The sequence below is a fragment of the Chiloscyllium plagiosum genome, chromosome 12, assembly GCF_004010195.1.
Source record: "Chiloscyllium plagiosum isolate BGI_BamShark_2017 chromosome 12, ASM401019v2, whole genome shotgun sequence".
In the NCBI taxonomy this organism is placed as follows: domain Eukaryota; kingdom Metazoa; phylum Chordata; class Chondrichthyes; order Orectolobiformes; family Hemiscylliidae; genus Chiloscyllium; species Chiloscyllium plagiosum.
Window position 1 is genome coordinate 39,239,952 of NC_057721.1, and position 14,493 is coordinate 39,254,444.

General features: G+C 41.8%; 1 protein-coding gene across 2 annotated transcripts in view; it reads left to right on the forward strand.

Annotated features, from left to right (window-relative positions):
- The window catches only part of usp9 (ubiquitin specific peptidase 9), a 272,043-nt gene that overhangs the window by 111,670 nt on the left and 145,880 nt on the right, over positions 1-14,493 (forward strand). For both annotated transcript variants that reach the window (XM_043700849.1, XM_043700850.1), the window contains exon 21: positions 5,226-5,346. In XM_043700849.1, coding sequence (XP_043556784.1) covers positions 5,226-5,346 — 121 coding nt within the window. The remainder of the gene's footprint in view (positions 1-5,225; positions 5,347-14,493) is intronic.

Consider the following 14,493-nt stretch of genomic DNA (forward strand, 5'->3'; position numbering starts at 1 on the left):
GGGAGGCTGCTGAGCAAGGTGAGGGCCCATGGTGTTCGAGGTGAGCTGCTGGGATGGATTGAGGATTGGCTGTCTAACAGAAGGCAGAGAGTTGGGATAAAAGGTTCTTTTTCAGAATGGCAGCCGGTGACGAGCGGTGTCCCGCAGGGTTCGGTGCTGGGGCCACAGCTGTTCGCATTATATATTAACGATTTGGATGAGGGAACCGGGGGCATTCTCGCGAAGTTTGCCGATGATACGAAGTTAGGTGGACAGGCAGGTAGTACTGAGGAAGTGGGGAGGCTGCAGAAGAATCTAGAGGATAAGTGCACAGCGCAGGATTGAGCAAAAGATGTTTTATTGGAAACGACAGGTTTCTGTGGCTTTCTCCAGTCGTTTATTTCATTTGTTCATTCGGTTCCCCCGAAATATTGCGTGCAGTTGCTTGCAGTTTATGCCCGGATCAATAGGGGCATAAAGTGAAGTTAAGAGCTGGAAAGGGTTGGGGAGATATGCAGTTAGGTCTAACATATGAGGAACGGCTGAGGATAGTGGGATTGTATTCGTTGGAGTTTAGAAGATTGAGGGGAGACTTAATAGAGACGTACAAAATAATACATGGCTTGGAAAAGGTGGATGCTAGGAAATTGTTTCAGTTAAACGAGGAGACTAGGACCCGTGGATACAGCCTTAGAATTAGAGGGGGTCATTTCAGAACAGAAATGCGGAGACATTTCTTCAGCCAGAGAGTGGTGGGCCTGTGGAATTCATTGCCACGGAGTGCAGTGGAAGCCGGGACGCTAAATGTCTTCAAGGCCAAGATTGATAGATTCTTGTTGTCTCGAGGAATTAAGGGCTACGGGGAGAACGCTGGTAAGTGGAGCTGAAATGCGCATCAGCCATGATTGAATGGCGGAGTGGACTTGATGGGCCGAATGGCCTTACTTCCACTCCTATGTCTTATGGTCTTATGGGCCTAATGCTCCTTTCTATTATGGCCTTATTTGCAAACAGATTTTAATCTCTCTTCCAGCATCCAAAGATATGCAGAGGTTCTATTGCAGACCTCTTGTTAATGCTAGTTGTCACATGCTACTAATCATTAAATTAACTTTTCAACTGAATGCTAGTTGTATCTCCTAAGTAATAGACTCGCATCACGAGGCTATTTCCAATCGTGAAGGATGAATTTCCACAGCATTCTTGCGATGACTAAGGTACGTATAGACTGGATAAAATCAAGCAATTAAACTGCAGTGAATACAGGCCTAGATGAACCAATCTCTCCTTGTATGGCTAAACTTGGATTTACCATCAGTCTGATGAATCTTCATTGCACTTCCTCTCAAGATATTCATATCTGCCAGATCAGAGGTTACCTTAGTAAGAAAAATAGCATTTGGAACGTATAAGAAAAATGCAAGCAAAAGCATGATTGTTTGGATATTGACCTGCTTGCATAACGAAGACCAGTCAGTAAAACGTCAGTATCTTTGCTAGCTGATTCCATGGGAAAATTTGGCAAATAAGCTATGGTAATAAATTTTAACTGACCTTCTATCTATTTTCTAAAAACTTCAAATTTGTAGCTTCAAAACAGTAGCTGTACTCTAACCTGCAGCCCCCAACCCCAACCCCACACACACAGATCCCACTCAGCTGCATGTTACATTCAGCCTCTCATTACTGCAAGGGAAAAATAGTGCATTCAGTGAGACCTGGTACCTAAAGTGCAACAGCTGTAGCTGAACTTCAACAGCTCAGTTTCTTAAGTTGTATGATATGTATTAATAATTTAGCCTGACTTCTGGAGTTGTAGCCGGCTTCAAATCCCGCCTTGGGCAACTGTCTGTGTGGAGTTTGCACATTCTCCCCGTGTCTGCGTGGGTTCCCTCCGGGTGCTCCGGTTTCCTCCCACAGTCTAAAGATGTACAGGTTAGGTGAATTGACTATTCTAAATTGCCCGTAGTGTTAGGTGAAGGGGTAAATGTAGGGGAATGGGTCTGGGTGGGTTGCTGTTCGGAGGGTTGGTGTGGACTTGTTGGGCCGAAGGGCCTGTTTCCACACTGTAGGGAATCTAATCTAGCTAATTTATAGTAAAATGCAATTGCATTTCACTAACTATTTCGATATGCTGTTCCATGTAATTTTACGCATAGGAGTTGAAAGAGCAGTTCATTTTAATTTCAAAATGCAGTGTCTCTGCCATGTATTCCAAATGACCTAATTGCATTGCATATTCAGAGTTTCAACTTAATTCTTAAGCTTTCAAGAGCGCAAAAAGCTTGATGCCGATTTTGGCATTTCTGCATACAACTCTTAACTAAATTATGTGCATTATGGAATGGATATTACTTTTGCCAATCATGGATGCACTGTTAGTCCTTGATTCCCTAAGTTTGCGTTTTCATATTTGCATTTCTACCTTGTTTCAAGATCACATATCTTGATCATCTTGATTGCAATGTATTGTTTGTCATAGATTTTGTCAATATTTACCAATTTAGTACTAAGACATTTTGTAATATAATACGTTGTGAATATTTGTTGCGAAGTGATATTTCCCATTTTGTATTGATTTAGACGTACTCACACGTGAAGTTTTGTGGGCTTGATAAGATATCTATAGGAGCATGGGTGTGCGCTTGCATACAAGAATCCTTAATTGAAACTCCACATAACTAGTGCTTTTTGGCATAAGTCTTGTGTGCTTACGACTTTGAATTAAGTATAATGTTGTCACTTTGCACATGCAGCTACAATATCATTGGCAGCAGTCTGCTGTTACTTGCATTTCAGGTGTTTATCTAAAGTGCGAAAAGTACTCTGTACAATACTGGCGAACTAACAGACTGAGTTGGTGTAACTTGAGTAAGAATCAGTAAAGTGTGGATGGGGAGGGTTTTCTACAAATAGAAAACTGCAGTGACCTCAAGAGGCCTTAAAAATTATGGACAGATTTGATCAGGTAGATTTGTATTTAACCGCAAAATTGATTATTAGCAAAGAAAATTGCAAATACAACTGCAATAATTATGCTGTATGTTAAACGTTTACCTTGTGAATAGTTAGAATGTGTTACATGGAATATTAGAAATGCGTTGCATGGATTAAGAAGCTGGTTAAGGGTATGAGAACAGAAATATAAAGGAATAAAGTGAGGTGCCGGAGGCTTGCGTAGTATAGGTCAGTCGTGCCAGGTCTCTGTTCCAGAGTTAAATCCGATGCAATTTTAATTGGAGCCATCAAGAAGGTACGGTGGCTAATGGAGTTACTGTAGTTGCTACAATGCACACAGGCAGACACATGTATGTTGGCATTTCTTGTAATTTCTATTACTGTCAAGACAGGTTGTTTATCAGATACGACTTGAAGGCAATGTAACTTGTCCGATTTATACCCAGCTGATATAATTACTCATTTTAAAGTGTGTATATTGATTTTTCATTCGTGTGGCATGTAAACTGTCATAGACTGCCAAGCATGTCAGGGGTTCTTCGTGGATGGGCAAGAGTATATTGAGAAATACCAACTTGCAAAAGATGTAGATAAAGTGACTATTGCTAAGAACTTTGCAAATTAAGTAGGGGTTAATTGTCTGAGATGAACTAAGCATGATGGATCAGGGAAACAGCTAAAATTATTAATGGCTTTCTTTGTTCAATTTCTCTTCACAAACAAAAGGGTCATGCCCTCGTGCCTCCTTGGATGTAGGTGTGGACATCATGAATTTCAAAGTGTGGCACTTGTTGCAAGTTGTCTCACGGCAATATGTTACTAAAAAATGTTTTAACTTGACAGCTAATCTATGGCAGAAGGAGGACAATTGCACCCAGTTATTTTATGAAACATCGTGGGGGCTATGTTACTGAGATACTTAAGCACTGTCAACTGGATCAGTGGATAATTGAGCCAGTCATCCTGATTAAATAATTCTTGCTGGATATGTTGGATTTTTATGTTCTGCGAGACTGGAGATATCAGGGATGTTCGCAAAGACACATGGTATCAGAAGAGAGTAATGCAAAATCTGGCTTCCAGCTAATCAATTTAGTTTGTTTACTAACTGTGAGAAGACATCAGTTGTCTTTAAGATACCTGCCTTGTTGAGGTCTGTATTAATGGGCAAAATATGGAGAAGGAAGAATGGTTTTGCATTCTTGCATCCAAGTTCAATTAGGCTAGCAGTGCCTAACATATCCCAGCCTTGTGAAATATTTCTCCTGCATGAATCATTTTCCGACTTTGCAACCTGGCACTTTTCGAAAAAGCATTCTTTTTGGGCAGTTACATCAAGGGTGCTCTGATGGCAGATGACCCCTGATTAAAATTGAATAATCCTGTTTCCTTGTTCCTGTCCAATCCTTTGTGTGTAGCTAAATGGGGATCAATTGATGGTAGAGTTACTTGCCATAGTCTGCTCTAAAGATGGGAACAACAAGATTAGCTAATTGAATGAAGTTACTTTCATATGGTGCCTTTCCCATTGTTAGGAGTTCCCAAAGTATTTTACATTAAACAAATTACTGATGGATTGTAGTGACTGTAGCTTTAAGTAAAAATGGTAGTCAGTACGTGCACAGTCTCAACAGTAATGAGGTTTTAAACCAATTAACTTTTTTAAGCCAGCTTTGACAAAGGGTCAGTTAGACTCAAAACGTCAGCATTTTTCTCTCCTTATAGATGCTGCCAGACCTGCTGAGATTTTCCAGCATTTTCTCTTTTGGTAACTTTTTTAAGAATAGTTTAAGGGATAAATATCAGCCATCACATTGGAAGAACGTCCCTGTTTCTCCTGTTCGAACACATATTGAAGTCTGCTTGAACAAACACAATGCGGCATCTCTGTTAACATGAAATTGTCTTACTAAACATGAGCTTGAGGTTGGATTATGTGCTTGATGTTGAGAATCTGTTGAGAGTTTGAAATGTTATCGCTCAAATGAGTGCTTTTGTTTAAACAAGCTAACTCTTAAGCTATGGACTAGACATTGATCACTGATAAATGTCATACTTTGCTTCATTCATTTTAAAACTACTTGTACAATTTGGCAAAAATTGATAATGAACCAAAATATTCTGAGATTGAAGTGAATTAGTATGACATTTCCCCTCTTCCAAACAAGTTAATTCAGTTGTGCTTAGCTTTTGGTAAGATGTCATGTGTGTTCAGACAGGTGACTCTGCACATTTAATAGTATTTGAATTCAGATGATTTAGTTATTCCTAATCTGCTTCTTCCTTAGATAATGTCCTTACACCCGCGATACATTTCCTTTCTTTGGCAAGTTGCGGATCTGGGCAGTAGCCTAAACATGCCACAGCTGAGAGATGGTGCTCGCATTCTTATGAAGCTCATGCCTCCTGGTAAGGTACTTAAGATACTAATGAGACTAATGTACTTCTACCAATATTTATTTCAAAGAGTAGATAATGTGGGTATCACCAACTGATTATTTATGTATTTAAACCTTAAGATTCAATGCCATTAATTGTGGTAAAGAGCCATAAATAACTGAGGTGACTACTTTTCGTAAAATAATTTATGGAAATTAGTCAACGGAGGCCTGAACTGCTAGTGAGGAACAAGGGTATCTACCTATGAAAGTTATGTTCAATTATTCTCAAGCAACTATCAATTTAACCAATGAACATTTGAGTGTTGTGCAGGATAAATTTGGCATCAGCTGTTTTGTTGAATTTGGTTGAGCTTAATGTTTGAGGTGAAGTTTGCAGAGGAGTGAGATTGGCTTTTGAATTGGTTGATTTTGGTCTATATTATTGCATAATATAGGTTTGCAGTTTGCAATCGCACATTCAAAGTAGATTTGACATTGTAAATGTAATGTTAGTGAACTATCATGACCACTGTTTTCCAAATTGGCTAAGTTAGGCAACTGTGGATATCACAATCATACACATAGAAAGTGCAGATGGCTAAATGTTGGGCATGTTTGTTTGGCATACCTTGTTAAGCAAGCAATTTTCAATAAATGAGTTTTATACTTTCACACTGACTTATGTGCATAGGTTGCTGTTCAGTCCAGTATGTTGTGAAATTCCCATGGTTCTGTAAGTTTGTTTCTCTTTGAGGTAGGGGATCATCTGGTTCAATGAGCAAATAAAAGTGAGAAATTCACTTTATTTGCTGGTCCCATTCGAGTCAAGAGACTCTTTTTGCTTTAAAGGAAAATTTTGCTGACATTGAACATTGTGCGTTTCCAATTTTAGTGCTTTGTTTTATTAAATAGCAGGTGGCAGTGGCAGTGACAATGCCAAAAAATGGCAAGTTATCTTCTGGATCCTTGTGGTACAATGCTAGTGTCCCTGCTTCTGAGCCCCACACACTTCCAGCGATGTCTAATGAGCAACTTGATTAGAAAATACCTGGAAATTTCTGTTAACTAGCTTGTTTTGCCAGTAATAGACACTAGCAACAGAACTTAGCATGTCCAACAGGCACTGCAACAACCCATCCATACTCTTATGAAGGTACCTTATAAATGTGTGACGTTTAATACCTGGAAGGACAAAGGCAGCAGGTTCATTGGACCACAATCTAGAAGTTATCATCTAAGCCACACATCACCATGGCTTAGACTATCATAGCTACTGTTTCTGGGTCAGAAATCTAGAACTCACTCCCTAACAGCACTGTGGATGTACTGACACCTCAAGGGAGTCCACTGACACCTTCCCAAGCAAATGCTGACAATGCCCATACCTCATGAATGACTGTTTTTAAAACAATGCAGATAATTTAATGGATGGAAGCATGTTTACTCAATTTTGAGTTGATAGCCAGAGATGAATATTTTTGTTTACATGTTCCATTTGGTAAATTAAGTTGTGAATTCAAACTGAATTTGAGGTAAGTACTGCAAGCACAAGCTATTTGGCCTCATTTTAACATTTTTGTTAGTTACAAAATATATAAGTTGATTTATTAAGTGCACACAGCTTACACGTCCTTAAAGTTGAGTTCTCTTTCTAAAAAGTGTAACTTAAAGTGAAATGACTGTGGTTTAACAGTAAGTTGTGATTCAGTATAAAACCTGTAGAATGTAGAACCTGCATTAGTGAACAGGCATTGAAGCATTCAAACTTGAAGTTGAGATACTTAGCTGAATGCTATTTTGGTAATTGAAATTTTCAATAAATTAACAATATTACAATAAGTAAATAAAAACCAAAACACACACTACTGAGAGAGCTCAATCTGTGGCAGTATCTGTGCTACTGCTATCAGAGCTAACATTTTGGGTCCAGTGACCCTTCCTCAGAACTGTAGGTATTCAAGGAACCCATAGTGTGGTAGCAGTCTATGGGGTTCACATTAACCCTCTGAAGATCATCCCCACCACAAAGGTCAAACCTGGGTCCCTGGTGCTGTGAGGCAGTAGTGCTAGCCACTGTGCCGCCCATGGTAGAGTACAGTAGTTGCGACTCACCACATGTTCTGCTATCTATGTTAGGTTCTTTTTCTTGAGATTGTTACACACTTGATGCAACTGCATTACGTTAACTTCTGTGAACAGCCAAAGTTTATTAAGCAAGTACAAGCTTTGGAGGATCACTTAGCACTCTTCGCAATGGTTGTGAAGCGTGTCAAGCGATCTCCCTGAGCAAGGGAGCACAGAATTTCACATCAGTATTGCCCAAAGGACAACCCCCAGCCACTCCCCCCTTGTGACATGCCACTCCAGGCACAATGTTTTTGGAAACAATCAAATCACTACAATGTGATTTAGATCATAACTTAATGGCAATATCTGCTGTAAATAGTTTTAACTGCAAGGTGTGGTTAGATTCCTAACTGCAGTGTTCTTATTGATTCTGCATAGCGGGAGATGGCTATGTAAATTTTACATACCACCTGCAAGACAGAAACATACCACCCTACCTCAGGATGTCCAAGTTCTTTCATGCCAGCAGAGCAAATTAACCCCTTAACATCTCACCTAACCCACAGTCTTGCTGTATACCCTCCAACTTGTAGGCCTATCTAATTGCCTAACCCATGCTTGCTGCTGACCTTTCAACTTGAGACCCCTCATTCCCTCGCCTACCAATTTTGCTAACTAGTCTTGTGATTTGCAGCTTCCAGTGCTTCTTAACACACTCGATCCTTCCTCCTAGCAAAACTCTTAAACCCCCCTCCTCCCCTACTGTGTCTTGCTACTAATCTCCAGAGGGAGCGAGGGTTTGGTATGGGAGTCAACATGCAGTCGTGTTTTTAAAACATTTGAGATCCACTTTGACATCTTAACATCCACAACCCTAAAGTTCTGATTTTGGAACTGGATCTTAAAGGGGAGCGCAGCTTCAGGAGAGCAAAGTGCAAAGAATTGGTGAGAGGATGGGTTGGTGAATGGGGTAGACTGCAAGTCAGAGTCAGCTAGGTAAAAACAAGGGCTGCAGATGCTGGAAACCAGATTCTAGATTAGAGTGGTGCTGGAAAAGCACAGCAGTTCAGGCAGCATCCGAGAAGCAAGAAAATCGACGTTTCGGGCAAAAGCCCTTCATCAGGAATAGAGGCAGAGTGCCTGCAGGGTGGAGAGATAAATGAGAGGAGGGTGGGGAGAAATTAGCATAGAGTACAGTAGGTGAATGGGGGTGGGATGGAGGTGATAGGTCATGGAGGAGGGTGGGGAAGGTAGCAAAGAGTACAATGGGTGAATGGGGCTGGGGATGAAGGTGATAGGTCAGAGAGGAAGTTGGAGTGGATAGGTGGAAAGGAAGATAGGCTGGAAGGACAAGTCATGGGGACAGTGCTGAGCTGGAAGTTTGGAGGTGGGGGAAGGGGAAATGAGGAAACTGGTGAAGTCCACGTTGATGCCCTGGGCTTGAAGTGTTCCGAGGCGGAAGATGAGGCGTTCTTCCTCCAGGCGTCGGGTGGTGAAGGAGCGGCGGTGAAGGAGGCCCAGGACCTCCATGTCCTTGGCTGACTGGGAGGGGGAGTTGAAATGTTGGCCACAGGGCGGTGTGGTTGATCGGTGCAGGTGTCCCAGAGATATTCCCTAAAGCGCTCTGCCTCTCAGGTTCCCTTTTATTCTTTCCTCTCCAACCTTAAACTGATGCCCTCTAGTCCTGGATTCCCCAACCTTGGGGGAAAAGACTGAGTGCATTCACCCTATCCATGTCTCTTTTGATCTTCTACACTTTTGTAAGATTCCCTCCTCAGTCTCCTATGCTCTGAAGAGAAACATCCTAGCTTATCCAACCTCTCCCTATAACTCGGACCATTGAGTCTGGGCAACATCCTTGTAAATTTCTTCTGCACTCTTTTTTCATGTAACAATGTGACCAAAACTGATCACAGTACTCCAAGTGTAGCCTCACTAAGTCCTGTACAACTGCAGTGTAACTTCCCAACTTCTGTATTCAGTACCCTGACTGATGAAGGCCACCAGTGTGCCAAAAGCTGCCTTCACTGCCCTGTCTACCTCTGACTCCATTTTCAGAGAACCAGGCAACTGAAATCCAAGGTCCCTCAGTTCCACTGCACTCCTTGATTTGACTTTGCAAAATGTAAGATCTCACACTTTGCTATCTTAAACTCCATTTACCACTTCTCAACCCACTTCCGCAGCTGATCAAGATCTGAAAGGTTCCCTCACTGTCCCTGATGCCACCTACTTTAGTGTCATCTGCAAATTTACTAATCATGCTTTGCACGTTCTCATCCAAAGCATTGATATAGATAACAAACAGCAATGGGCTCAGCATCGATCCCTAAAGTACTTCACTAGTTTCAGGCCTTCAGTCTGAATAGTGTCCTTCCACTGTTGGCCTCTGCTTCCTACTGTCAAGCCAATTGTGTATCCAGTTTGCCAGCTCCCCTGGATTCCATGCAACCTAACCTTCCTGAGCTGCCGACCATGTGAAAACCTTATCTAAGGCCTTACTGAAATGCGTCTAGACTACATCTTCTACCCTGCCCTTGTCAACCTTCCTGGTCACTTCAAAGAACTAATTTGTGTGAGGCATGACATGCCATGCATAAAGCCATGCTGTTTACCCTAATCAAGCCCTGTCTTTCCAAATGCATGTATCTTATCCCTCAGTTTTTTCAAGTAATTTACCTACCACAAATGTTAGGATTACTGGTCTGTAGTTCCCAGGATTTTCTTTGAGGCCCTACTTGAATAAGGGCACAACACTCATTCAGGAAATAGAGTTTTCAATGTATACTGGACATGCCTTCAGAAAGGTGTAGAGTCATTAGGGAATCAGATCAGGCACCCACCCCAGAACTCCTCATCTGACCTGCTGTTGTAGACACAGTATGTAATGTTGCGCCATTGAAGAACAAGATAAATCTTCCTTTTGCATTTAATATAACTCCAATCAATGGAGAGTTGCTTGCCCATGGATTGTGTTGACTTCGGTTTTGCTAGGGTTTCGCAATGCCAAGTTTGGACAATACTGCCTTGATAGCAGGGCCAGTTACACTCATTCCATTTCTGGGATTCAGTCTACTTCCATGCTTGGACAAAGGCTGTAATGAAATCTGCAGTCCAGTGGTCATGGTGGAAACTCAACTGAACATGAATAAACAGACTGACAGATTTTTAAGTGAAGATTGAGAACAGATTGATGAGTCAGCAATTAGATTGGGTTCCCTACAGTGTGGAAGCAGGCCATTTGGCCCAACCAGTCACTGACCCTCCGAAGAGTAACCCATCCAGACCCAGTCCCCTCTGACTAAAGCGTCTGACACTATGGGCAATTTAGCATGGCTAATCCACCTGACCTACACCTCTTTGGATTGAGGAAACCCATGCAGACGCAGGAAGCATGTGCAAACTCCACACAGATGGTCGCCCGAGGTTGCAATCAAACCTGGGACCCTGATGCTGTGATACTGTAGTGCTAACCACTGAGCCACCATGCCGTTAAGATTTGATTTGTGCATTTTGTGGACAAGACATCCCTGGGCAATTGTTCACTTTACCAGTGATGTAACTGGACTGGAACAGGACTACGGAGAAGTTGAAGTTCTCCTTAGATGAGGGGATTTGATGGAGATGTATAAAATGAAAAAGAGGCTTAGGCGGAATAAATAGAAACCTTTTCTAACAGCTGAAGAGGTGGTAATGAGATGTCTCCACCTTAAACTCATAAATTTATTAAAAGAACCTTGACATAATGGAATTTAGAAGATCCTTCCTCCCTGAGATTGTAGAGGATACTTATTCATGTTTTCTGGAGCTAAAATGTAGGTTCGAAAAAGGTCCATAAAAATATAACTGGAAAGAAACCCTGGTAAAATGTTGTTCCATGTTTGCAAGGAGGACTCTGCTGTATTGTATGTCAACCTATAGTGTTCTGTTGGACAGTAACCTATGATTTTAATTAGCTGTCCTTTACATTGTATATCTGTTTATTTTTATTACTAATTATATTAATCCAATGCAGGACATCATTCAACCTTTATTTTTAAGAATAAGTGAACTAAAACTGATTATATCAGCAATTTAAATGAAGACATCAAATGTATGGTAGTTAAATTTACCAGTGAGACCAAGAAGAGTGGGAAAGTAAGGTGTCAAGAGTGTAGTGTGTACAGAGGAATACAGATTGAGTGACCAAACATTTAGCAGATGGAATGTCACATGGGTAAATGTGAGTTAGTCCACACTATCATGAAGAATATAAAGACATTACACTATGAATGGAGACCATAAGATATTGGTACTGAATTAGGTAATTTGGCTAATCAAGTCTCTTATGCTATTTGATCATAGCTGATATGTTTCTCAACTCCATTCTCCTGCCCTTCTCCCTGTAACCTTTGATCCCTTTGGTAGTCAAGAAAGTGTGCTTATCACAGTGGTACAGAGGAATCAGGGTGTCCTGGTCCATGAAGTTCAGAATTGCTATGCAGACACAAGAAGCAATTTGAAGCTCAAATGGAATGTTGTCATTTATTGCAAAGAGAATGGAATATTATATGACAAAGTTTTACTGCAGTTGAGGACTTTGGTGAGATCAATCTAGAATATGGGTGCAGTTTTGGTCTTTGATAATTAAAAAGCATATTAGAAGGTTCACGTCTATTTCTGGGATGAAAGGCTTAACTCCTTTTTTCTTTCATTTATCTATTATTTGATATTACAGTTGGACTAAGTTAAGCTTAACAGTAAAATGGCAGGAGATCTCTGACCCATGTTAGGCTCCTCTTAATGTGGGAGCTCAGTCACACGGCTGATGACCCTGTCTCCTTCATGTGCAGGAACTGTGTCCAGCTGCAGCTCTTGTTTGACTGCATGATGGTTCTGGAGCTGCGGTTGGGCTCACTGTGGAGCATCTGCGATGCTGAGGAGGTCGTGGATAGTACTTTTAGCAAATTGCCACACTGCTGAGGGAGAAAGGAAAGGGTGACGAGAAGGCAGAGAAGGAGCAGGAAGGCAGTGTAGGTGTCACTTGCAGTCATCTCCCTCCAATACAGGTATACCATTTTGGATACTGTTGGGGGAGATAGGTCACCAGGAGAAGGCAGCAATAGCCAGGTTAATGGCACTGTGGCTGGCTCTGCTGTATAGAATGGTGGGAAAAAAGAGTGGAGGGGCTATAGTCATGGGGGATTCAATTGTAAGGGGAGTATATAGGCAGTTCTGTGGTTGAAAACAAGATTCCCGAATGGGTGTCTCAGATTAGCTGCAGAACATTCTGAAGGGGAGGGATGAACAGCCAGTAGTCTTGGTGCAAATAGGTAAAAAATGGGATGAGGCCCTACAAGCTGAATTTTGGGAGTTTGGAGCCAGGTTTAAAAAGTAGGACCTCAGGTAGCAATCTCAGGATTACTACAGCGCTACGTGCTAGTCAGAGTAGAAATAAGCAAGATGAATGCATGGCTTGAGAAATGGTGCAGGAGGGAGGGGTTCAGATCTTTGGGACAGTGGGACTAGTTCTGCGGGAGGTTGGACTATTACAAATTGGACAGTCTACACCTGGGCTAGACTGGAAACAATGTCTGAGGGGGTGCTTTTGGTAATGCTGTTAGGGAGGTTTTACACTAATGTGGGGGGTGTGGAAACCAAATGAGGTTAGTGAACAGAAACGAGATAGTAACCTAAAGCCTATAAGGAACGAGAATAGTGAAGTCAGTGTGACTTAGGGGAAAGGATAGTCAGGGAACAGATGATAAATGCAAAGGGACAGGTGGTCTGAGCTGCGTTTCTCTTAATGCGAGAAATGTAATAGATACGGCAGATGAATTTAGGGCTTGGATTAGTACCTGGGAGTTTGATGCTATTACTATTACTGAGACTTGGTTGTGGGAAGGGCAGGATTGGCAACTAAATATCCCAGGATATAGATGCTTCAGGCAGAATCGAGGGTGGTAAAGGGAGTGGAGAAGTTGCTTTCCTGGTCAGAGAGGATATCATAGATGTGCTGAAGGAGGGCACTGTTGAGGATTTGAGTGTTGAGGCAATATGGGAAGCGCTCAAATAGGAAGGATGCGGTAACAATGTTGGGGCTGCACTGCAGGCCTCCCAACTGTGAGCATGTGATAGAGGTGCAAATATGTAAACAAATTATGGCAAGATGTAGGAGCAACAGGGTGGTGGTGATAGGATATTTTAATTTTCCCAACATTGACTGGGATTTACTTAGTGGAGCAGAATTTGCAAGGAGCATTCAGGAGGGTTTTATAAAGAAATATGTAAATAGTCCAACTCTGGAGGTGGCCATACTGGACCTGGTGTTGGGGAATGAGCCCAACCAGGTGGTTTAAGTTTCTGTAGGGGGTTACTTTGGGAATAGTGGTCACAATTCCATAAGTTTTAGAATACCCATGGGCGAAGACAATTGTGGTCCTCAAGGAAGAGTGCTAAATTGGGGAAAGCCAACGATAGCAAAATTCAGCAGGAGCTGGGGAATGTTTGGGAACAGCTGTTCGAAGGTAAATCCACATTTGATATATGGGAGGCTTTTAAAGATAGGTTGATTAGAATGCAGGCAGACATGTTCCTGTGAAAATGAGGGATAGAAATGGCAAGTTTAGGGAACCATGGATGACAGGTGAAATTATGAGACGAGCTCAGAGGAAAAAGGAAGCATACATGAGGTCTAGGCAACTGAAAACAGACAAAGCTTTGGAAGAATATTGGAAAAGTAGGACCAATCTGAAACGAACCATTAAGAGTGCTAAAAGGGGTCATGAATATCTTTAGTAAACAGGGTTAAGGAAATCCCAAAACCTTTTATTCATATATAAGGAGCAAGAGGGTAACGAGAGAAAGAGTTGGCCCACTCAAGGACAAAAAAAGAAAGTTTATGCGTGGAGTCAGAGTGGGTGAGATTCTTTGCGTCGGTAGTCACTTAGGAGAGGGACATGACAGATGTTGAGGTTAGGGACGGATGTTTGATTACTCTAGGTCAGGTTGGCAGAAGGAGGGAGGAGGTGTTGGGTATTGTAAAAGGCATTAAGGTGGAGAAGTCCCCAGGTCCAGTTGGGATCTATGGCAGGTTACTGAGGGAAGCGAGAGAGGAAATAGCTGGGGC